General features: G+C 40.4%; 1 protein-coding gene across 1 annotated transcript in view; it reads right to left on the bottom strand.

Moving 5' to 3' along the window:
- The window catches only part of CUBN (cubilin), a 267353-nt gene extending 244191 nt beyond the window's left edge, over positions 1–23162 (bottom strand). The window contains exons 1-13 of the mRNA XM_059910072.1: positions 22920–23162; positions 22391–22520; positions 20661–20756; positions 20071–20109; positions 17448–17549; positions 16692–16795; positions 10565–10691; positions 9440–9602; positions 6989–7120; positions 5646–5741; positions 3678–3796; positions 3054–3240; positions 1802–1914 (exon numbers count right to left, since the gene is read on the bottom strand). Coding sequence (XP_059766055.1) covers positions 1802–1914; positions 3054–3240; positions 3678–3796; positions 5646–5741; positions 6989–7120; positions 9440–9602; positions 10565–10691; positions 16692–16795; positions 17448–17549; positions 20071–20109; positions 20661–20756; positions 22391–22520; positions 22920–23032 — 1521 coding nt within the window. The 5' untranslated portion in view covers positions 23033–23162. The remainder of the gene's footprint in view (positions 1–1801; positions 1915–3053; positions 3241–3677; positions 3797–5645; positions 5742–6988; positions 7121–9439; positions 9603–10564; positions 10692–16691; positions 16796–17447; positions 17550–20070; positions 20110–20660; positions 20757–22390; positions 22521–22919) is intronic.
- Between the last annotated feature and the right edge of the window lie 2828 nt (positions 23163–25990).

The following is a 25990-nucleotide window of genomic DNA, read 5'->3' as shown; positions in this document are numbered from 1 at the left end:
CCCCCAGAGATGCTGATTCCTCAGGGGTCTCTGAACCTCTCAACTGATGCCCAGCCTGGATGGACGACCTCAGGTGTAGACAGTAGACATGGTGTAGGCAAGTGTAAAGTGTGCTGGTCTTTGGTGGTTGGATGTCATTGAGAGATGAGTAATACCAAGAGTAGACATCACGGGAAAGATACCATGAAAAGTTCTGAGTATGCAAGTAGGTGAGAATAAACATACAAATGTGTCTTCAAGTTAAAATATTAGAATGTGCAGACTTAAATATAGTAATATAATTAATGAAACATAAAAGATTTTGTGCTGACAACCTCATTTAAAACAGCCAAACTACCAAAAGGAGGCTGTTGAATCTAATTTATGATCTAAAACCACAACAGCATTCAGCTCATGAAAAAGGGGATCAGGATATTTTTGAAATTCTGTGCTAGGGTATTTTTAAGATTTGTTACTCAACATTACATCATTTTTGTCCTTGAAGCAATTTCAATGAAAATCAAATAAATGTTTATGAATTGAACTACCCTTATTTCAATATTACATAAACTGTATTATGTAAACTGTGATGGGGATAAGAAGATATAAAAATCACAATAATCAAGAAAAACAGCATGAAGTTTTCTACAAATTCACAATAAATGCATTAACATTTTTTCACAAAATGATTTTTTCTTGAAAGAAAGATGTTTTCAATGTCAGGAAACAGAATTCATGAAACTAAATGGAAGGAAGGAAATTCACATAACATACCCACTGGGAGACTGATTTTGGAGTTTATTCTATTGTGGGGTCACCAGGCCCCAAAGAATCCTTGCTCCTCAAGGGAAAAAATATTTCTGACCTTGTACAATGACCTCTGTAACATTAGCTTGCTGGGAAAAATTAATAGGATTTCAAGGGAAAGCCTTAGCTATTCACACATACAACTTTATTTTAATGAGTCCATGTGTTGGTTGAGAGATAAATATTTGGAAAAGTCTTGAGTAATTAATGTTGGGGATAAAAGCACTAAAATCCTTGGGCTCGGATCTTAATCTGAAGAGTGTTTGCACAGCAGTTCCATCACTGGAGTCGAATGGCCTGGGTTCAAGTCCCTGCAGGCCACTTACAGACCACGCACCCCTGGACAGATTTCTCAGCTGCTCAAGGGTAAAATGAGGATAAGAATTCTTATCTTTCAGGGTTATGAGAGTTAAACTGCAATGATTAAATGTATGTGAAGCAATTAGCATAGCACATTGACACAAGCAACGCCACAGAGAAGACTTGGATAAGGAAACCACCTTAATAGCAGTCCCCATTCTGGCATAATAATCAACATAACACTGAGTGATCGCTACCGTCTTGGTAACACTATGACTGTACAAATTACTGGCTTGCTGTCGGCCAACCCATGTAGCATCCGTAGTGGACAAAGCATGGACTTTGAAAGACAAACTTGGCTTTGAAATCCAACTAGTCCAATTACCAGCTAAAGAATGTTTTAAAAAAATTACTTATCTTCTCATAGTTTCCATTATTTCATCTATAAAATGAGGATACTAGTACTTTAATTCAAAGAATTAGTATAAAGTTTTGAGAAAGGTATGCAAAATACTCAGCCCAATGCCTGATACTTACAAAGTCCTCAATATAAGGTATGACGATAGTTATAGATAATTAGTATATATATAGTACAGATAATTCAACTATCATATAGTTGAATTATCATTATGTGTATTTTATGTAATATATACACATACTACATGTTCGTACATATAAATGAAGTGTACACTTGGATGGGAGATACTGTATTTACCTTTCCCTCTTCAGTTCGGATAACCCAGAAGCAGTTAACGTCATGAACATAACCAACATCAGGGCTCATGTAGCTGAAGCTTCCATTCATCCCTGAGAGGGACCCTCCACAAACTGCAAAGGAAAAGAAGATGAGCTGTGCTTTTCAGACACTCTGAAAAGGCTCGCCCTGCTGCCAAAGCTTTTAGAGGACTCCAAGTAATTCTCGTTGGAGACAAAAGCCCTGCCATTCTTTCTTCTCCCCTGTCTCCCTTCAACATCCACCCAAATCCCACCTCGTGTTCAAAGCCCAGCTGATGTCTCCTCATCTCCGCCTGAATTTCCCTGCCTCTTGGGGTTTTCTCCGGCACCCATTCCCTCTGTCTCTGTGACACCTGACACAGTTTAATTCTTATCTTTAGCTCCCGTCTCTCCTCTGTCGTTGTGTATCGTCTTGTCTCCTCAACTGGAAGATAAGCTGATAATAGGTGAAGACTATTTTATTTTCTGCTTCCTTATTTCTCCACAGGGTCTACTAGAGTTGTAAACACACAGCAGTCTCAATAAATGTGCCGATTCAGAATCAGGAGGAATGAGGGAGGGGTGGAGCGGTCAGAAGAGGTTTACGGAGGAGGCTGAATAAGAAGTACTCCTGAGGGACAGATACATTTGGATGGGAAGCAAAGAAGGAATTTGGAGACGTTTGGGGAGAGAAATTTCCCAAATAAAGGAACACAGCCGAAATGCGGTGGCATATGGGGTCAAGAGAGAAGGAAATCTGTCTGGCTAGAAAGGGTGTATTTTTAGGGAACTAGTCAAAAATAAGGTTAGATGGATAGGGTGAGGCCTGGTTATAGAGGATGATTGAAAAACAGTCCCAAACTTTATTTCACAGACAAAAGGGAGGCACTGTATATTTGAGAGCAGGAGAGTGACATGATTACGTGTAATGTTCCCGGGAAATGAAATGGCTGCTATAGAGAAAACTCTCTCTTAGAAAACAACAATACCTTTAGCATATTTTGTTTTCAAAATGGACATAATGAAAGTGGCAAATATGGATTTAATTTTTCCTTTGATGAAAAAGTTTTTATGGCTTGAATTGAAATATATATCTACCTTGTGAATTTCACACCATTTCCGCAAGGGAAGACTTAGTTCTAAGCCTTTGAGCAACTGAACAAGAAAGCAGGTTCAAAATCTGCAGCAGGACTCACTCAAGGATGATACTTCTAACCTGTGAGCATCTGTGGTACAAGAAATGCTGAGCGTACCTTGCTGGGGAATCTGACAGAGAAATCCAGTCCAGAAACGTGTGCATTCACAACTGAAAGCATTAATGCCATCAACACAGGTTCCCCCATTCAGACAGGGGTAGCTCAGACACTCATTGATGTTTTCTGTGCAGTTGATACCTGCCCAACCCGATTCACAATTACAAAGATACCCAGAGACTGTTTCCTAAGGGAAGAAGAAACATAATAATGTCATAGAACAAAGGGACAGACAATAAACTGGAACCAACCCAAATAATAAAGAACAGCAGTGCTATGTATTCTGTGTAGAAGGTGTCGAACCATAAGCATCTTCCAGTAGCCTAACTTGTACCGATGCATTTCAATGGTAATTGCAAAGTATAAGAAATCAGATGTATTTGGGTCAAACTGCAGGCTTTGTTTTACCGCTTTGTAAATCACTGAGAGAAAAAATGAACTCATTGGTTTTTCCTGGGAACTAAAGTTAGTACCTACCTTTTATCTGAAAGTTATTGACAGTTGTTTATCTTAAGTTTGAAGCATTACCTTAAAATCTGTAAATCATAGAAAACATATTTCTCAGAAGTGGAACTACAATTATTCTCCAGTACTCAGTTTCCCCAGGAAGAGGAAAGGACTCACTTTGCACTGTCCATGTAAACAGGGGTGACTCAGGCAAATGCTGCTGAGCTGCACACATCCATGTGGCCCATAACCGCTTCCAGTATATCCCGGGAGACAGGTGCAGACCGGCAAGGAACCTGGTTAGAAAAACAAATGGATGCGTAAATACAGGTCCCCTCCATTCTGACCCAGTAACAAAACTCAGGCTCTGTCGTCTAAACAAGGAATCGTCAAAGTCTACACATCCCCAGGGGCAGACAAGGCAAGGTATGAGGAGAAAATATTAGAATCTTTTTTTTTCTAGTTTTTATCTTAAGAATAAGAAAGACATGACACATTTGCAATATTTATTTGCAGGTTGACACTGGTGCTGTCAGCCTGTATGTCATGGTCCTGAGTTGTGTACAAATGTGAGGCATGCCAAGGAAAAGGGGAGTTTCTTATCATGGAGGGGTTGACGGCAGGAAAGAGCATTCCTCTGAGGACAGTATCTGTTGCAAGCACTGTACACATACTGACTAACTTAACCCTCTCAAGAGCCCTATAAATAGGTACTATTATAATTTCCATTTACAGATGAAGACAAAGTACAGAGAGATGAAGTGCCTTTCATCAGGGACACACAACTAGAACATGGTGGAGCCCAGGGAAAAGTAAAATCCAGTCTTCTTCTAGAATTCATGCTCCTAACCACTTCAGTAGGCTGTTAATCATTTAAAAAACACTTAAAGAGTTATACACATATATACATGCATATATATACACACATATTCTTTCATATATGTGATATGACAAGTTAGCAAAAATAAAAGTGGTATTTTGAAATAACGAGAGATATGATACGTTATTCAATAAATGGAGTTGGGGCCACCTATTTGGACAAAAATATCAAATTAGACCTCTATTTGATGCTATAGATAAAAACAAATCTTTAAAAGACCAAAGATTTTAATATTAAAAATAAATGAGAGTACATGTACTTGACTATTTTTAAAGAGTTTGGTAGGGAAGACCAAATTACCAGAGGAAAAACCCTAAAAGAAAACATTTACCTTTTTGACTACATAAAAATTTTAAACTTCTATATAGAAAATACAACCAAAAAACTTGAAATAAAAACAACATCCAGGAAAATTACATGTAAAATATAAGACAGATAATGAGATAATATCCTCATAGTACCTAATGAAATTTTACAAATCAGTAAGAAAGCAGATGAACAAAGGACATGAAAAAAATTTTTAAATGGCCAGTAACTGTCTAAAAAGTATTCATTATGAATTATTAGTAATCAGAAAGTTTTTTGATTTAATCAAAATTAAAATAATGAGAAGGCAATTTTTGCCTATAAAATTGACCAAAACGAAAAATAGCAATAGTACCCTTTATTGTCAAGGGTGGGGTAAATGTATATTTTCACACACTGTTAATGAGCATATAAATTGATATATTTTCTGGGAGAAAATTTAGTAATATGTATGTATTTTTTTAAATTGTAGGAGGTGAAGCTTCTTTTATGCAGCACAGCAGACCCTGTTGGTTTTCACCCTAGATCCATTTGCCCCTCCTTGGTAGGGAACTCCTTATTTTACCCGGGGGCATGGGCACCTGAAACAAAGATTACATTTCCCAGCTTCCCTTGCGGCCCGGCTCAGTGCAGCCAAAGGCCCAGAAAGGGGAGTCCTTAAAGCGAGCTGACAGGTCCTCCTTCCTCCTTTTCTCCTTCCTGCTGTAATACAGTCATGCATCTATCAGCTGGCTTAATTATCTTGGGAAATAATTGCAAAAATTAGAGCAGATAATAAAAGAGCATAGCCTATTGCATTTTTAAAAATCCAAATGTATAGTTTTGTAACATGGATTAATTTTTGGTTTGAAGACCAAAGTAAGAATTTTGAAAATAGAGGATTTTGATTCTAAAATGTTGATTTGCTTTAGAAGGTCATATTACAATACCCCAAACCAGAGGGAGAGATGAGTCATTACCCAGAACCGAGGAGCATGACGCGAGTGGGTGGCAGCCTCCGTTATTGACCGAGCAGAGGTCTATGAGGGTGCAGACGCTTCCATCGCCCTGGTACCCTGATCACAGCAAGAGCAGGGGCATGAAAAACAACGTCAGGAATATGCAAGAAGAAGAATCCTAATCTGAGAATCAAATATCACAGGAACCAGACCAACTAGAGATCTTCCACCATCAAAACAGAAAATGTAAATGTAATGTGTCATAAATAAAATTCCATAGTTAAGAAAATGGACAGGGACTTCCCTGGTGGCGCAATGGATAAGACTCAACACTCCCAGTACAAGGGGCCTGGGTTCAATCCCTGGTCAGGGAACTAGATACCGCATACATGTCACAACTAAGAGTTCGCAACACATGACTAAGGAGCCCACATGCCACACTAAGAAGCTGGCGAGCCGCAACTAAGGAGCCCACCTGCCGCTACTAAGGAGCCCACCTGCCGCAACTAAGGAGGCCTGAAGCCACAACTAAGGAGCCCACATGACACAACTAAGGAGGCCTGAAGCCACAACTAAGGAGCCCACGAGCCGCAACTAAGACCCAGTGCAACCAAATAAATAAATAAAATAATAAATAAATATTAAAAAAAGAAAATGGACAGCAAGAATTAGGAACCTGATTTCAGAAGCAACATTCAGGGTTGTTTCTAATGACAAAAATAAAACTAAAAAGACAAATGAAACTACTGGGAGACTTAGAAAGTGCTGACACCAAGGAAGTTGACATTTTTTAATTACAGTGACTTTGAAGATCTTGGAGCTGAATTATTCTAAAAGCCCAAAGTACTGTTATTTCATGTTAATAAAACATACAGGGTTTCAGTTTACCCCTTAGAATTCCCTGAACTTCTTGGATAGTAACTCAGTTTAGGTTAGAGAATAGGAGTCATGACTTCTTTCCAGAAGAGAAAGGAAACTCACATGTATGATATGCCTACTATTACGTCTGTTATTTAGTTAACTTTATATGGAAAACATCTCATGAGTTCATTATATTAATAAATTATTTGTGGCAACAATAAGTCTGTGATCCACAGAGAAAATCTGTCAAGTTCTGCATTATCTCAAGAGGCTATTTCACAGTTTGTAAAGGCTTATTGTTTTCCATTGATATTCAAAATATGTTTTATTCCTTTCTTATCACATAGCTGAACTAATGTGCCCTGGATCCATAAGTTAAGTAAAACTTTTTGCACTATTCAGTTTGTCTCCTTAGACATAAGTCATGTTTACAATGGAACACAAGAGCCTGTTTTCAAATGCATGTTTTGCCCGTAAGGGTATCAGGACATTTGGTGTAGCACCTGGGGGACAGTGCTGACAGTGGTAAGATCCAGGTGTGTTTACACACTCAACAGGTGGAGCCACAGAACAACCGCCGTTGCTTATCTCACATTCATTGATATCTTCACAAATGTGTCCATTTCCTTGCCAGCCTAGAAAAACAGGTTTGAAAAGTTAGCTCTTCAATAGTTAAACACACATGAAAACCTGCTTAACTGTGTGAGGAACCACTGATTAAAATGAGATATACTCTACCTATCAGATTGGCAAAAATTGTTTTAAATACTTACCATCAAATTCCTGCAAAGAGGTGGGCACATGGGGTAGTCTTATATGCTGTTAGTCAGAAGTTAAATTAATAAAACCTATCGGGAAAGAGATCTAGGAGTATTCGTTTAAAATTTTAAAATACATACCTTTTGACTAACAATTCCACTTCTTAAAACATATTCTGCAATGATAAAACTGTCAGTACCTAAAGATGTAGGTAAGCTGGTACCTACTGCAGCATGGTTTAATGGGGAAAAAAACTCTCAATGGTCTATAGGAGCATAGCTGATTCATCTATACCATTGGATGCTAAAAGCTATTTTAATAATATGTGCACACACACTGAAAGAATTTTCCCGTATTGTTTTAATTGAAAATACCAAATTTTAGAAATATATGCAGAGCTGTGATCCCAGTTTGGGGAAAGAATTTTTTTGAAACCTGCATATAGGTCTGTGTGCTTGTATGAGTGAAGGAAAAGGCAGAAGAGGAAAGAACCAGTTGCTGACAGTGGTTTCATCAGGAGAAGGAGCTTGAAGAAGAAAGGGATTGTCATGTTACTTGAGACACAGCTGTTTTATTCAACTGTTGAGTTTTATTACTCAATTGAAATGATTTAAAATTATAAGAATTTTTAAAACATTTTAAATCCTTTAAAATATTTATTTTCTTTGATCTAAGTAGGGGCCCCTTCTAAAAATCTACCTGAGAAAATTATCATATTTGTGGGTGAATAATTGAATGCATAGAAAAAAGCTGGAAGGAAATATGTTCAAACATTAGTGGTGGTTCTGAGTGATGACTATTTTTTTTTCTGTTTTTTTTTTTTGTAATTTTATAGTTTCTTTATTTTTATAAGAGCATATATTGCTTTGATATTCAGGGAAAACTAAGGTGATTGACAGGAAAACAAAAAGTTTGTGTTTCTCTTTTTCTTCTCCAACAATAAAAAGAAAAACGTAAGAACACCTTTGCCCAGGTTATACTTTAAATGATTTACTTTTCTGATTTCTAGTTTTTAAAGATTGTCATTGGCAAATTACCTTGAAGAACATAATTATTTGCACATTTTGCTTGCCCCTGAGAACTAAGAAGGAAAAGGTCTTGATGTGTTTTCTTCAGCGTCTTTCTAGCTGTACAAGATCTAAACATGTAAGTTGGAGAAAGTCACTAAACCAGACATTGCTAAGGGAACCAACAGGCATGTGAGGTTCCCTGGCAAGAGAGAATAAGGGAGAAATCAACAGCTCGGCTCTCACCCAGGGCCAAGCAGACCTGGGTTTGGATCCTGACTGAGGCTAAGCTCTTGGATCTTGGGCAAGTTATTTACCTTCTCTGAGGTTCAAGTTCTTATATTTCAAAATGGGAATAATACTAATTCCCACCATTTCTTGTTTCTGTTGCAGCTGCATGAATTAGAAACTGCCTAGCACAGTGCCTTAATGACATCCTCATAAGGAAGAGCTGCAGTTATTATAGTCTTCTTGGGTTCCGCTTTCTAAGAACACCGAAGGAGTGCAGACGGGCCTTGTAAACTCTCTGGGGTCTGGTCGATTGCTTACCAGTGCACCCAGATCAGTGCTCAGCTCACAGCAGGTGCTCTGCAAGCATGCCTTGAAGGGAGGAGGATGATCTCACAGTAAGAAATGAAGCTTTGACTCAAACCCAGGCAATCTCTGAGCCCTGAGTCCACATTCTCAGGGACCTCCCCTGGAGGTTCGGTCTCTGTGGGTCTGTGATGGGGCTGGACGACCCTGTTTACAGCCAGGCCCCAGGGTCTTCTAACGACACACCCAGGTGAGGACTACTGGACTCTAGTGAACACAGTCAGAGCTCAGTTTGCCCAAGTCTACCATCATCTGGTTCATATGAAAGGTGGGACCAGAGCACGTGTCTTTTGATCTCAAGTCTAATCAGTTCACAGCCATAGCAACAAAATGTTTGACCTCCCAAACTCTATGGCTAACCCTGGCCCCAAAATTTGACTCTGGCACACTTTGGGACAAACCCCCCATTTCTTTTGTTGAATTGTTACAGCAGTAAGATGGTCTGGAGTGGGATTTAGTGACTCAGGACATGAAACTGGATCGGAAGCCATCCTGAAAACAGCATTCTTATCCCTCGGCAGTGGGAAGAACTTGGTTCTGGCGTTTTGTCTGGCTGCCAGCCATGTCTGGCCGGGCGGGGACACATCCACATACCTGCGGGACACGCGCCACAATAGAAGGAGCCCGGCGTGTTGAAACACTGCACAAGCGCTGAGCAAGGCGCAGGCCAGAGGCTGCACTCGTCTCTGTCCAGCGTGCAGGCCACGCTGCTCGACGGGGCCGTCCACCCGGCATCGCAGAGGCAGCTGTACCTGGGCTGGCAGGACGACAAGGGTGTGAAGAAAGGCAATCAAGAAAAATGAGCACGAAAAGCCTTTGGAAATCTCACCGAGCCCACAGGAAACTGATTTCTCCTCTAACGTTCATTTCCATGAGGCCAGTGGAGTGGCTTCTCTTTTTCTTCCCATATGATTAAGCATTTAGACCAGACCATGAAAAAAAGAGAAACAGCTTTATTTTAGAATAAGGGAAACCTGTCATTTGCTCCCAAAGATGCCTGGGAAAGAGTAGCAACAATCAAGAGCTGTAAGTCAATATAATTAAAGTCAATCAACTCAGCCTGCTCTGCTTTTAGAGGGAAAAACACCCATGTAGGCACAGACCTTGGAAAATCAATTCTGTTTGTTTCCTTTTTGAAGGTTCCACCCACCACCACCCCTCCCACCATGGCTGGAAGGGAACCATTTTCCATCACATGGGCAGAAAAAAATAGAACTAAAAATAAAGACCGGAAGGTCTCCAGCAAGGCCAAGTGGGCCAGGGCTGGGCGACCTTGAGGGCCAGGAATCAAGGTCGCCAGGACCCAGAGCGCAGGGGACGCTCAGGGAGGTAGAGTCTGCAGCAGTCACAGGGGCTCAGGCGGCCAGAAAAATCCAGACTCCTTAAAATTGAATGTTGCAAACAAGGGCAGGCCTTTTGTGTTGCCACGTCTTGTCACCATTAAAACTCACAAGGCCAAGAGAAGGTCATGTCTCACAGCGAGATTCATGGACGAATAATAAAAAAATGCTCGGATTTATATAATGAAATCAACCTCTGGGTCCCGTTTTCTGTTTATTTATAGACAACGGTCACAACCTTCCTCATCTGAGGCCGGCTTAAGGGCAGGACGTGGCTCCCCTCTGCAGCCCCACAGGGTCCTGCTTGTACACGGCTACGCCGAGGGAGGAACTAATACCCAGGCCTCTCCCGAGGGGTCCCACTCCGGAAGACACCCACCTCTCCAGCCTGCACCCGGACCAGATCCTCGCAGATGCCGTGGACACAGCGCACCTGGGAACCCCCCTCACAGTCATCGTATTTGGATGCACACTGGGGGCCGTGGGTCTCAGGCGAGCAGAGACAACTGTTGGTCACACAAAGCACAACGTCAGGACCTGTTTCTTAGCATCAATAAAAAAATAGCAGTAATTCCGATTGCAGGTCAGTGATCTTCACGTGGAATCATAAACCAGCAAACCAGATTTACTGGCTGGCGTCTTGGGAGAAAACCACTGTGCTCTTCTTTAAGCGGCAGATTGAGTAAATGTGTTATCATGTCAAATATGGGGTGAGAGGGCACGACTACCACTATAAATTCTTCTGCTATCAGGTCATCAAACAGTGCTTTCAAAGGTCAGCCATCTATAAACTAAGGGGGACGGAGCTCCTCAGGATGGTACAGGGAGAGATCATCGCAGCCTTTCAAAGTCCATCCAGCTGGACCCGCCAGTAAGCCCAGGTGACCCTGACTGAATGGATAAATTCCCGAATATTCTCTAGGCTTGCATAACCTCACCAACAGTGGTATATCCACATCTCAGAGTCTATGATGATGGTGATTATACTACAAGGGCAACACTTCTATCCATAAGACAGGAGTTAACATAGTAACATTTCTTCCATTGTCACATTGTAACTCACAAGATGTAATTATCACGTATTACCTAAACTAGCCCTGGGTGTTTTGTCATGAGATTTCAGTTCCGTAATAATCAAATAAGCAAAGTGGTTTTAAGCTATGGTAATCTTAAAGTTGCTGAGTTAGTCTTATATCTGTTCTGCAGCTTCAGAGGGAATGTGGACGGTGTGAGATGGTGGCTGGGGGAGGGGGGAGGTAGAGGAATCGCAGAGCTACACTTCTTTACACACGTCTGAGCACAGCTGATGGAGCGGGAGCCAGGCCCGCAGGGCACTTGAGCCATGTTGGCCACTGGGGCCAAGGGCAGAGTCAAGGTACGAGGAGGACCTGTGTGGCCATGGACCGTGAACTAGTTTCTGAGTGTTCTGGAAAAGGGGCCACTCTACCTGGTAAAGAAGCTCTTTTAACGATACGTGCTGAGGCACAAAGAGCTCAGCTGATGTCCGTGGATAAAAACAAATGTGTGATTGGCAGTGAGGGAAAGGGGAGCTTGGTTGTTGTAGAAGCTCCAGGAGCCACAGTCTGGGCACAGAACTCGGTGTAGCCGTGGAGGCCTCAGAAACAACTGCTGTGGTGGCACCTTCGAGTGGGTTCTAAGGAAGAAAGAGACCAACAAATGTGGCCGGAGATGGAGAGTAAGAGTATGGTGAATACCATTCAGGCACTCACATGTGGGGTTGCCAGACCTAGCAAATAAAGATACAGGATGCCCGGTTTAAAATTTGAATTTCAGATAAATACTTTTTTGGTATAAGTACGTCCCATGCAATTTGCAACATCAACATATAATTCTGTAAAACCTGTTCCATTAATAAATTACATTTCTGAGCATTCCAAGGTTGCCTTTCTCATTAAGGTCATAGATGGATAGCTATACATGATTAAACTGAAAAAGAAATTCAATTATTCATTCCTTACCCATAAGCTATTGATCTTCTTCTCATCTCTCTTTTTCCATACTCCCCCTCTCATATTCTCCTCCCTTTCCTCTTCACTCTCCCAGCCGTACACAGAATATTCTTTCAGACAATTTAATTAGACTCTTGGAGATGGCAGGACTTTGGACCATCTCTTGCACACATTTGAGGATCTGATCCAGGTGGTTTCCTGGCTAAAAGTTTATTTTACCAGCACCTCCACCCACCAAAGGAAAATTTTTTTAATCTTTAAACCAACTATTACTAGCTTTCTGAGTCTATGATGTATGAGAAGTCTGAGTATTCAGGAACCCATGGGACGAGACTGCCTAGGTTTAAATCTTGACCCTTCCTGTTAACTGTTCACCTTAGATCATGTAATAATTACTCCCTCTGCCTCTGTTTCTTGTAAAATATAAGTGCTAATCTATGAACACTACTTTCACCTTGGGGTCTAAAGGCATTTTCCTGTAGGAAGTGCTCAGGAAACTGCATTTATCTTATCACTAAGTGATTTACTATTGGAAAAGGACTTGAAATTTGAGAAGAGCTGCAGTTAAGTCCTCTCTCTTCCTTCTCCCTTGCTATTGTCATTTGGAGAGGAGTATATTTTAATCCTACGTACTTCCCTAATGAGCTACAAAGTATACTTCTTTCATTAAGTTTAGATAACATGAGAAGAAGAAAGCCTAAGGGGAGGAAGGAAGCCAAATACAAGAGCAATTTCCTTACTATGATCCTCAAAGACAAATATTTTTAATCCCATTTTACTGGCAAGGTTCAAATTGCCCAAGGCACTTAATTAGCAATTGGCAGAAGATGAATTAAAACGTAGGTCAGTGTTATTCCTGTACTATTGTTTTTCCACATCGCATTCCCATGTTCTGAAAGGGAGAGTTAGTTGAAGACTTTCCATTTCTACATGTCTTTTTAACATAACAGTGTTTGCATGCAAAATGTATATTCTCAAGGTGTCTGGATACACCCTTAAGGAAAAAGAGTAGTGAATTATATGCCTCCCTGAAGAAGTCACTTTTGTAATGACCTTCTATTGCTGATTTGGTTCCAGCAGAAAAAAACTAGGCTTTTCCATCTTCAAAAACGCTGCAAGTGCATTTGGCAATTGAGACGAAGTCACATATATTTTCATGGTCATAGTTTAACTTGTGCTAGAGTCCATGGTTCAATATTAATATAACTGACTAACTAAAAGAGGTAATATGTTTAATACCTAACTACCATCTGAGCTAAAACCAGATGATCCTCCATCATAAGCTCTGCCTGTTTTAAAATCTACCAGTGATAAGAATGGAGATAAGTAAAATAAAATATGATAAACACCATTGTGTTCTTGGAGAAAAAACAAACAACAAACTCAACTTTTTTTTTTTTTTTTTTTTGCCCTATAAAGCCTTCTAGATCTGAGCCTGAAGTACATAACATGCACCATCCATGCATGGCCAATGTGGATCCCACGGACTGTCTTAGACCCACAGTCAGCAGGAAACAATAGGAATTACTTCTTCAGAATAAAGAGGCAATAACAGTATTGAGAAGTGGCAAAATATTACCTGCTAGCTATCTGAGCACTTGGGACAAGACCACGAGCCACAGGAGTCGGGGAAAACAGACGATGGTTTTTCTTGCTCTACTTTCATTACTCCAAGAAAGAATTTTTACCAGAAATTTTTCTGTGAAATGGGGCTTTCAATGAATTAGTATTTGCATAGCGCTTTATCTTTCAAAGGTCTTTATAATTAAAAATTATTAATCCCCTTAAATAAAGACTCCTTTGTCTCCCTCAAGTAAGTGGGCTCTAAGAGTCAGAGACTGAAGAAGGCTGCAAATCCAGAGCAAACTCTGCTCACCACAGACACATTTCTGCACATCCAGATTATTCAACAGGGTCTCAAGTTTGCCTTCATCAACTGCCCACAGAAGTTTCCAGAAGGGGTTTCTAGTCTCAGGGAAGCTACTGATTAACAAGGATTTCACCTCACGTAATTAGTAGAACTCGAGAAAATATCTAAAGGATCTTTGTTTCATTCCACATAGATTCCACAAAGCAAGCATTTAATCTTATGCTCATGTACATTTTTCGATATGCTCTTTTATTCCTTCAAAAAGACTTCATCATATGCCTGAATGAGAGTATTTCGGTCATAGATAATCAACTGGAATTCATGGGGCTTCATAAACCATCCCCACAGCAAGAAGAAACCAGATTGAAGTGCTGTGCTCCCTAACGTCCTCCAGCAAATCTATGAAGGGCAGAAACTAGAAACCAAAACCATTCCCAGGGTCAGCACAATCAGTCCTTGGGCTTTCTTTGATAGGACGGTGCAAGAGAAAATAATTCAGTGCTGCCCTATCAAGCTGAATCTGCCATTTAGGCAGCTCTCAACAAATACAGTGGCCCTCTCTCCCTCCCTCCCTCCTTTCCTCCCTCTCTCCTCTCTCTCTCTCTCTCTCTCTCCCTCACTCTCTCCTTCTCGTTTGTATCTGGAAAAATTAACCTCTGACATGCAGCAAATACTTGCGTTAAAATTTTTCTTTTCTTTTCTATTTTGCAGGGGTAAAAATACAAATTTGTCCTGGGGGGGAAAAACGATTTTGGCTCCGTCTATGGGTCTCTCCTCCCTGCTGCACACATTTGTTATTGTGTTGAGTTGCAAGACTCCAGAAGACAGTGATGATAACAGAAGACCAAGAGTGAGAACTAATCTCCAGGACATTCCTCCATAACAGGAAGGTGAGAACGGATTAGTGCTAGGAGTCATTTGCCACCGATATCTGCAAGCAGCGATTTTCATTGATAAGTGCCCATAAACAGAAATGAGGAGATAATGCTTTCAAGGCAATGAAAGATTAGACCTGCATTCTGGATCTGGCCCAAGCTTGAATGTTTATGAAAGCAGGGATCAGGGGGTTCCTTTAAATGAGAAACAAAATCCAGAGAGCAAAAGGCTCTTTAATAATGTAATAGTTCATTTACATCACAGGCGGTACAGTGTGCATGACATTTAAACTCACAGACACATCCACCAGAAGTTTGAATGAGTTAAGTTTGTAACTTGCAATGAGCAAAAAATTTTAAGATCAGGTCAAAAGAACAAAAGGATCGACTAAATGAAAAAGAGGAAGATTGGGGTTGCTTTTTGAGAAAATAGTGTGTGAACAGATGACAAGGCCAAAACCAAAATTACTGTGCTCATTTTTGCTGGACAGGTCAGAATGGATTGTTACAAGGGGATTGAAGAACAAGACATCAGGGATACCAGGGAGAGAGTAAATAATTGCTCTTTACTCCAGTGAGGTCACACCCAAAGATTTTGTCATAACAGAACCAATTTCTTTATCTTTTAATAATCACTGAATATAGGAGATCCACCAAACTATAGGGAAAGATGATGTCTAGAGGTCTGGGGTTTCTTTTGAGTGATTTTTAAGAAACTACAGAAACAGTTTGACGTTGATCTGCCATACATGTTTGGACTTGATTATCTAACAAGATAGTGCATCAGCCAGTGTAGCTTTAAAGACCAATATTCCTAGAGTTTGATGGGAACATGGACGCATCGGGATGCCTAAGTCGGCTTTGTAAGGGAAGGGACGTTCTCCTGCAGAGGGCGATGCCTGAGCAGAGCAGGAGAATGCAGTAGACGAGCCACGTGACAGAGGCAATCAGAAGAGAAGACGGGGGAGGCCTGACGATTGTGCTGAGGGCCTGATGGCTAACTGAAGAAAGACAGTGAGCGTGAACCGTGTGAAGAGAACCTCAGTTCAGTCTCTGCTCTGGTTACAGCGAACACTGCACTTAGCGCTTGAATGGAGATGTCCTGATGTGATCTATCAGCTCTCTGCTCTGTGGAATGAGGGCAGCAGGGGCTCGCTGGTATGGGGGGTGGTGTCCCTCCCTCGTCTACGTAAGGCTCTTCAGTGGCTGCCGCTTTGATGCTCTGACTCCTGCTAACCCTTCAGCCTCATCTTGCCCCAGGCCATCCTCACTCTCTGCCCCAGCCATGGTGGCCTCCTTCCCGTTCCTCAGAGATTCCAGAGAAAGGATTTCTTCATGGGGTGAGAGCTGAGGTCACACAAGCTTTTTTCCATCTAAGTAAATAGCTACGTGTATGTTAAATAAGCACCACGTGACTTCCCCAGGGAGCACCTAATTTTGCTGGTAATACAGATGCTTAATCTTGGACACTTTTAACCAGGGGATGTCTTAGCCCTTCAAAAACACACCCTGATATTTTTTTTAAAAACCAAAAAAACAGGCAAAAGTGACAGTTTTGAGCTAAAGCTTTAAGAGACTACATATTTCTGTTTAGTTCTCTGGGGGCTTTTGACCTTGGCCATGAGAAGGACATTTCTCAGGCAGCTGGGACACCTCCAGCCCAGGCCTAAGAATGAGACATGCAGACCAAACCTAAATGAGGTGGAGCCACCGTGGCCAATATGCAGACCTGTGAGTATGAAAAATAAATACTTATTGGTTTAAAAAAAAAAAAAGGAAAGAAAAAATCACCTGTAACTTCCTGCTGTATTTATACACGTGGCTCCATTCTGGCAGCCCAAGGGTGTTCCTGAGTAAATCTCACATTCGTTAACGTCATCGGAGCACAGAAGACCCTGCGTTCAGACAAAGAACAAAGTCAGGTGTCGCAGGTCACGGAGGCATCTGGGGCCAGTCTTCACAGGATACGTTGAAGGATTTAAACACGGACAGTAAAAAGAAATCCTCGGTCAAGCCAAATACATTAAAACTGAGACTGATCTCCAGTCATCCTTCCCCTGGAACTCAGGTATGGCCCAACAGAGACATAGAGCTCTTCGCAGATCACACCAGTCACACGAGAAGAATCCTTACACAGACTAACCCTCATTTCACGATGGAGCTCTGCCTGGGAATAGTCACGGAATTTCTTTTTAATGCACATGTCAGGAACATTTTCATCACTAATAGAAAAGGACAGGAAAATGTACAGGCTATATCAAGATTTGTTTAGTACTTTCAAGGCTGAACCATTTAAATTCCTGCTAGCCAGAATAACACGTAGTATCCAATCCAGTGAACCCTCCTTAAGATGGTTCAGTATTCAGTGGGTGATAGAATCATGCCCGCCGCTGTTTGGATTTTGGCGTACGTGGTGTCATTCATTCTGATTCAGGAGACCACAGAATCCTAGAAACCTTGGACGGAGAATTAAATATGTCTGAAGGACTCCAAGGAAACCACCGATGCTGACTCACCATCATTTTTAACCAAAGACAAGTGACTCACCTTCCACTGTGAGGGACAGATACAAAAAAAGGAATCCTGGAGATTGAGGCAGGTTCCACCGTGCTGGCACGGATTGCTGCTGCAGACCTTTCTGTCATGTGTCTGAAACAAAGACGGGATGGTCAGCGAGACAATCGTGCTTTCCGTGTTTCAGAGCAGGCATGTATATAAAACTACATTTTACTCCTGATCAATGGAGGGTCTTCCTCCAGACTTTAAATCCATTACTTAAATTCTTCTTCGTATCAACTCTCTTATGAAAAAACAAAGCGTTTGATATCATCAGTCCTATTCATATTCCTTCACTGTTCACATGCATTTAACCAGGGATGGGATGAGGCATGAGTGACAGGTGAGGATTCTCACTCTCTCTTTGGATAAAGCATTGTTCACCAGACAGATGTACGTTGGTGGACAAGGGTCAAGATTTCAGGTGTGGGAATCACAGGAACATTTCTCTTGTTCCGGTTCTTCTGCTGTTGTTCTTATCTTTGGTGCCTCCAGATAAGCATTTGAAATATGATCATCTTTTGCTGCCACCCCTCCTCCCCTGGGTTAAGATAACTGAACTCTTTTCACTCCAAGACCCTTTACTGGAAATGTGGCCTGTGGTTTAGATACACCCTGTAGTCTCGTGCTCACATGACTGCTTTCAGACCAGAGTCGCAGACAGACCTGCCTTTGTCTACAGAACCTGGGGAATCTTACCCTATGTCAGCTACCAGTTCCAGTCTTGTAAGGTCTGCAATGCCTTTGGGGGCAGAGGAAACTTCTTTAGAGAGGACAAGTGATTATGCAAGGAAAGCTATCCCGTTAATTTCACCTAAACTCTGTCTAATTCTGTTTTAAAAATTAAAATAGGGGCAAATTATTCTTCACATTTAAAAAAACATTTGGTGACTCAGAGAGAAAATGAAGTCTGTTCCCTCCGTTTGCAGATGAAACTGAGAGCAGAGGATGGCGGGCTGACTCAGCACCATTTAGTGCAAAACCCATTCTCTCTCCACCTTTGTAATAAGTCAGGTGCCCGTACACTGGGGGGTCTCTTTCTGAGCTCTGGTTTCTTCCATTATTCTGTCTGTCTTTGTGCCAGTACCACAACTAGCTCTGTTCATCACAGGATACTATTAAAAATTAACCACAAACTCATTTAGAGTTTTTTCTGGCATACAAGACAACACAGGATTAAAACCTCAAAAGCCCATGGGGGCCCAGCAGGAAATGGAATCCGTAAGCAGTCAGGAGGAAGACAGTAGGGAACTCGGGGGCCTGTGGTGCCCAGAGAGCACTTGCCCCGTCCAAAGGCATGAAGGCACTCCCATTCCTAAATCATTCAAAACTCTTCCTGGGGGGATGGGCAGAGGGAGGCCAGTCTGAGCTCATTGGCCCATGGCCTCCAGTTCCTGACCTTTGGTGGGAATGAAGAAGCACTCTAGGAGACTGAAAACGCTCATGCTGTGCCTTGCTCATTTTTAATTCCTCCACTACTCCATAAAAAGATAAAGGCTGAAAGGGCAATTTATTATCAAAGCCGGCAAAAAGAATATATGAACATGTTCACCGAATTTAAAACGCCAAAGTAGAGGACAATATTTGAAGCATAATCAAAAACAGACCAAGAATATTGGGGCAGGGGTTCTTAACCTGGAATTCCCTTGCTTTTATTCAAAATTTAAAATATGGAGACCTTCTATGCATTTCTCTGTGTGGAAGCTTACAGCTCCCATGAAAGTCTCAAAAATGTCAGCTCCCTACAAAAGGGATAAGAAGTCTAAAATTACAAGGACTAGTTTACAAGCATGTAGTAAAGTTATGGAAGGTTTATTCTAATAAATTGTTCATATTTAATTACCAGCAAATATACTTTTAAGAAGATTTGGAATATTTTGAGATACATCCTAGACTTCTAAGTTTAATGTTAGAGAAAATGTAAGGCCTTTGAAAACCGAGGCCTGGATGCCAGAACCAGCAAGTTGGGTGGTCCCTAGCTGACCAGCTTCAGCCTAAAGTTGCACGGTTAAAAAGTGCCAGCAGAAGAGGAAGAGCACATGGACGGCTAAACTTAAGAGTCAGAGGACTTCACATGCCCAGTGACCTTCATCTCTCTGAGGCTCACTTTGCTTCATCTGTGTCCTGGGAAGCATGACTTGTGATGAGAATTAAATGAACTTATTTACAAAACAGAGAGTCACAGATGTAGAAAACAATCTTATGGTTACCAGGAGGAAAAGGTGGGGGGAGGGATAAATTGGGAGATTGGGATTGACATAGACACACTACTATATAGAAAACAGATAACTTATAAGGACCTACCGTAGAGCACAAGGAACTCTACTCAATGCTGTATAATGACCTATATGGGAAAAGAATCTAAAAAAGAGTGGATATATGTATATGCATAACTGATTCACTTTGCTGTACAGAAGAAAGTAATACAACATTATAAATCAACTATACTCCAATAAAAAGTTTTTTTTAATTGTGATGAGAACTAAATCATGGGAAAAGCAAAGTCCTTGATATTGATTCTCCATCCACCTTAAGATAAGAATACCAGCTCCATCAATGATTCTAGTGTATTTTCAATGAAAGATGTTGGCTATCTAGTAGTTACGGGACTTACCTGCTGTAAGCTTTGAAATTTTCTCTCAAGATCCGCGAGCTAGCAGTGGGGAGGAGAAAACATCCGTTAGCTGGTTCAAAGGCATGTCACATATTATGTTATCCTGTGACATATTTTCCTAATACCTTCTGCTGGGGACTTACTTTATCTGTTTGTTCCTTTTCTTATTGCTTTTTCCCTCCTCTTTTCTCTCCCCTCCAGGCTTCCCTTCCTTCCTACTCCCTTCCATGGCATGCATTTTTTTTTTGTTTTTTAAGAAGTACAACCCAATGATAAGTTGTTTCATTGATTCTCTGTGCATGGTGACTCTGGGAATTTTCCTAAGTGACAGTGACCCATCCACCTTGTGCTATCAGCAAGTGAGCAAAGCTGACTTACACCACAAGCTCTGGTCACAGAATTTCCAACCACGGCCCATCACCACCTCTACACCCTCTACTAGAGCTGGGTCATTTAACCCAAAAGCCCACGATCACAACACTACATTTCTAAAGAGGATACAAATTTGGTATATCTTCTGAAAAAGAATTATTTACAAAGTTGAATTAAGGAGAACCCATTTGCTCTAAGGATGTGGAGGTCAGACTCACCTTGGAATCAAGCTGGTGGATTTGATTAGAAATATTCTGAGGCAGACCAATTGCACCTCTTTTTAAGTTCGTAATATCATCTTTGTTTTTCTGGATCTAATTTTAAAAAGAAGGAGAAGAAAAAGGAGGAGGAAGAGAATGCTAGTGAAAAAATCATGTATATAAGAATAAAATTTTTTAAATTTGAGTAGTATTCTACTTTAAGCCCTGAGATCTTGTCCATTATTAGAAAAACCAGAACAATGCCACGTATAATAAACGTTGGACTAAAATAGCCGTGGCATAATCCCATTTACCCTTTCAGTAACAATATATCAAGGAATTTTCCATTTGCATATTTTCCCATAATAACATTTTAGAATGCATGTAAAGAGGCCTGGCTTGGAATGAGACTGTTCAGGTTTTAAATCTTGGCTCAGCCATTTAATGTATGTCCTTGGACATGTTGCTGCAGAGTTCCTCTACCTCCCTTACTGAAGGGGTAATCATAACGCCAACCTCATAGGGCAGCTGTGAGGGTTAGATGAGACGACGCACATAAAGTGCTGAGCACAGTGGATAGCCCATAATAAGCTCTAAATACCAACTCCTAACATTATGACTGATAGGCCTGCATGATGTAGAAAACAATGAGCACTGAAAACATTCAATAAGACAGGAGAATAACTGGCCAATTCTGTTGTGTGGCAAAAGTAAACTGGTCACATCTACCCCTTTCTATGGTCCCCCTCCATCCTTGGTCCCCTTGTAAAGAGGCCCCACTATCACCCTCTGCATCTTCTCTGGGCTAGAGTAAATAAGCCTACACAGCGAGCCACTTCCTGCTAGAATTATTACCTGTACCCCTCATTAACCCTAGGGCATTGCTCTTTACAAGGACTTGTTGCACCTCCGATTATGTTCCCTGTGCTAAAGATTCAAAGTACAGATTAACATAGGCCTCCTTCTCATACCAGTTAGAATGGGCATCATCAGAAAACCTACAAACAATAAATGCTGGAGAGGGTGTGGAGAAAAGGGAACCCTCTTGCACTGTTGGTGGGAATGGAAATTGATACAGTCACTATGGAGAACAGTATGGAGGTTCCTTAAAAAACTAAAAATAGAACTACCATACGACCCAGCAATCCCACTACTGGGCATATACCCTGAGAAAACCACAATTCAAAAAGACACATGCACCCCAATGTTCACTGCAGCACTATTTACAATAGCCAGGTCATGGAAGCAACCTAAATGCCCATTGACAGACGAATGGATAAAGAAGATGTGGTACATATATACAATGCAATATTACTCAGCCATAAGAAGGAACAAAATTGGGTCATTTGTAGAGACATGGATGGACCTAGAGACTGTCATACAGAGTGAAGTATGTCAGAAAGAGAAAAACAAATATTATATATTAACTCATATATGTGGAATCTAGAAAAATGGTACAGATGAACTGGTTTGCAAGGCAGATATAGAGACACAGATGTAGAGAACAAACGTATGGACACCAAGGGGGGAAAGTGGCGGGTGGTGGTGGTGGTGGTGTGATGAATTGGGAGATTCGGATTGACATGTATGCACTAATATGTATAAAATAGATAACTAATAAGAACCTGCTGTATAAAAAATAATAATAAAATAAATTTAAAAAAACAAACAAAAAAAAATAGGCCTGTTCAATCAAGTAGCCATATACGAATATACAAAACTACTTCAGTGCATTTCCAGTGTATTACCTGATGTAAACATTCGCCAACATCTTCATCATTTAATTTAATTTTTCCCAGGGATCCAGTTCTAAATTCAATGTTTTTAGTTGATCCAGTAAGAAACACTAAATTTCCCCTCTCTGCAGTCATTCGAGGCCTGCATAATCCAAGCCAGAGAACGTATTGGTAATTATGGCATATAGTTTTTAAGTCTAAAGAACAAAGTTTCTCACCAAATAACTACAGACTGCATACACCTTTGCTTTGTGGTCAACTCAACCAAATTCTCCCTGCTCATCTGCCATTTCTTTCTTTGCAAATTTCCTGGAGGTATCTCCTAGTAATTGTATGCTTGCCTAATTTGCAAAATGATAAATGAAAAGTTTGTGTATAAAAAGATACTTCCATACATCAATACAACTGTTTTTCCCTATCTTGTTTTTAACATCATTGTTTTCCTCAAGAAAAATTACACCTTTGCTTACCTGGTTATTTGTGAAAACTGACGAGGAACCACCCTAGTCCATCAGCAGAAATAATCCATGTGTCTACTTACTGTTGGAGGTCAGTATTTCTTTTTTGTCTCTGCAGCGCAAGTCCTCCAGCTTCACCATATGATTCAGCAAATGTCAATAAAATAACCAAACTCCAAAGAAAAAGTGAGGACATCTTCCTCACCAACCTCCAAGTTTGTCAGGTAGAAGGGAGGCCACTCTACCCAACTGAGTGTGGCAGTTTGGAGAAAGCAAACCAGGCAGATGTACTTTGATCAGTGGAATGTCCTGCAGTTTTCAGATCTTCCTTCTTTGCCCTAGAAGGCTACATTATTTCTTCTTCCTGAGGGATGTAAATGATCTTAGATCTTCAGTACTCTTCAACTTGTGAGAGGTCAAAATCTACTTCTAAGTGATGCACAACTTAATCATTATCTGCTTGACCTTTGAAATGGTAACAAATTGCTTTGGAAACATCCACTAAAACAATCCTTGCTTAAGAAGTAGCCACCTTTCAACAAATGCTTCTGGGAAAATTGGATATCCACATGCAAAAGAATAAAGTTGGACCCTGACTTTGTATTATGTAGAAAAATTAACTCAAAATGAACCAAATACCTAAATATAGGAGATAAAACCATAACATTCTTAGGAAAAAACATAGGGGGAAGCTTCATCACATTGGATTCCACAATGATTTCTTTTATGTGACTCCAAGACCACAAACAACAAAAGAGAAAAAGAATAGATAAATTGCACTACTTCAAAATGAAAAACTTTTGTATATTAAAGGACACTATCAACAGAGTGAAAAGGCAACTCAAAGAATGGGAAAAAATTTGCAAATCATATATATGATAAGAGGTTAATATGCAGAATCTGTAAAGAACTCCTACAACTCAACAGCAAAAAACAAATAAACCAATTAAGAAATGGGCAAAGAAAATCAACATTTCTTCAGAGGAGATATTCAAATAGCCAAACAACACATGAAAAGATGCCCAACATCACTAATCACCAGGGAAATACAAATCAGAACCACAATGAGACACCACTTCACACTCATAGGATGTTTACTATCAAACAAAAGCAGAAAATAGTAAGTATTGGGCGAGGATGTGAAAAAATCAGAACCCTTGTACACTGTTGGTGAGAATGTAAAATGGTACAGTGACTGTAAAACAGTGGCAGTTGCTCAAAAAATTCAACATAGAATTGCCATATGATCCAGGAATTCTACTTCTGGGTATATACACGAAAGAACGGAAAACAGGGACTCAAAGAGATATTTGTACAGCTACGTTCATAGCAGCACGACATGGAAGCAAGCCAAGTGTTCACTGACCAATATGAATGGAAAAACAAACTGTGTTGCATGCATATCATGGAATATTATTCAGCCTTAAGAAGGAAGGAAACTCTGACATATGCTACAACGTGGATGAACCTTGAAGACATTATGCTAATTGAAATAAGCCAATCACAAAAGGGCAAATACTTGATGATTCCACTCATATGAAGAACCTAAAGTAGTCAGATTTATAGAGACAGAAAGTAGAATGGTGGTTTCCAGAGATGCGGGGTAGGGAGAATGCTAAGTTACTGTTTAATGGGTACAGAGTTTCACTTTGGAAAGATGAAAAAAAGTTCTGGAGATAGATAGTGGTGATGGTTGCACAACAATGTGAAGGTATGTAATACCATTGAACTTAAAAATTTCTCCCTTAAATAGGCTCTGCAACTTGATATTATGGAGAGATGTAACACTGTTTTACACCTGTTCTATTCAACCACAAGAACAAAACTAGCAAAACTAGCTGGCAAGCTGCTGTTTTCTTGAGGTGATACTGAAGTCAAGTGATGAGTTTTTTGTTATTCTGTTATTCGTTTTAAGAAATGGGTGTCATACAGCAATGTATTTCAAGTTGAATACATTTTTTTAAAGTTTCATTAGTTCAAGCTTTGTTTAAAAGCTTAACAGTTTGGTACGGGGGGGTGGAGGGAAATCTTGTCTTCGTGAAATATTTGTCAACTTTAAGAATAGGATGGGTTAGAATCCTCCAACACAAAGGACAATTCTAACTCTGAGCTTTGAACATAACTATTTTCATGATTCTATTTTCTTAAAGGTTACTTGCACTCAGCAAATTTGTTAAGTGCAATAAAAGATGTCTCCAGCATGATTTCAATAAGAACTTCCTTTTTTTTAACAGAATTTTCCTGTGTTACTGATGTGTTTATTATTAAACAAAGTAAAGATAATTTCTCTGCTCCCAATCTAGCCATCCAATTCCTAATTGTCCGTCATGCTAGAAAGAAAAGAAAGAAATATGCTTTCAAGGTCTGACTGACTTTGGAATGATGAGTTAGGGAATTTTACATTCAGCCCACCTGATCAACTCTAGCTGAGATCAATATACAAGTCAGACAGTCTGCACATGATTCAGTGGAAGCAATATAAAAATCAGTCGCTGTTTCCACACCATTATCACTCATCCTTTTTACCTGTCTTATTTGGAATTTCTTCAGCAAAGACATATTAAGATAGTTTTAGAATCCATGACCTCAGACTTAGAAGGTGAATTTTCTCCCCTCTCCTTTTCCCAGGGTAAATGTTCTATTGACCTGAAACCCTGTCTTTCATTGGCTGGCAAAGCTCCCATTTCCTCCCTAATTCAGAATGCATTCCACAAAGATTCTTCATGTGCCCTTTACATATTAGCCATTCTACAAAATGATAGGAATACAAAGTGGAATACATTGCAGATTTTCCCCTCCAAAATCAGGTCTAGGGAAGATCATTCGTGTGGGTTCAAAATCCAGCTCCATCACTTTCTGACCATGTGGCCCTGTTTCTTCACCAGCAGAAAGATAATAATATCAGCACTGAAGGTATACAAAATGTTTAACACATCCGGTCTTTGGCATTTGATGTGTCCACTAAATGTAAACTGCGGTTATCATGTAAATAAGTATAACCCTCCTTCCTCTTCTACGATTGAACTTGGGTTTCTTAAAGTAAGAAATGATAGAAGAATCCACAGTTGACTTAAAAACCATGGGCACCAGGAATATCAGGGGTGTCTAATCTCCCCTTTTATGGAAGAAGATTCCAGAACAGAGACATGCATTG

This window comes from Balaenoptera ricei, chromosome 2 (assembly GCF_028023285.1).
Source record: "Balaenoptera ricei isolate mBalRic1 chromosome 2, mBalRic1.hap2, whole genome shotgun sequence".
NCBI classification, from domain to species: Eukaryota; Metazoa; Chordata; class Mammalia; order Artiodactyla; family Balaenopteridae; genus Balaenoptera; species Balaenoptera ricei.
The sequence above is the reverse complement of the archived record's forward strand: the minus strand, read 5'-3'. Positions and strand labels throughout refer to the sequence as shown.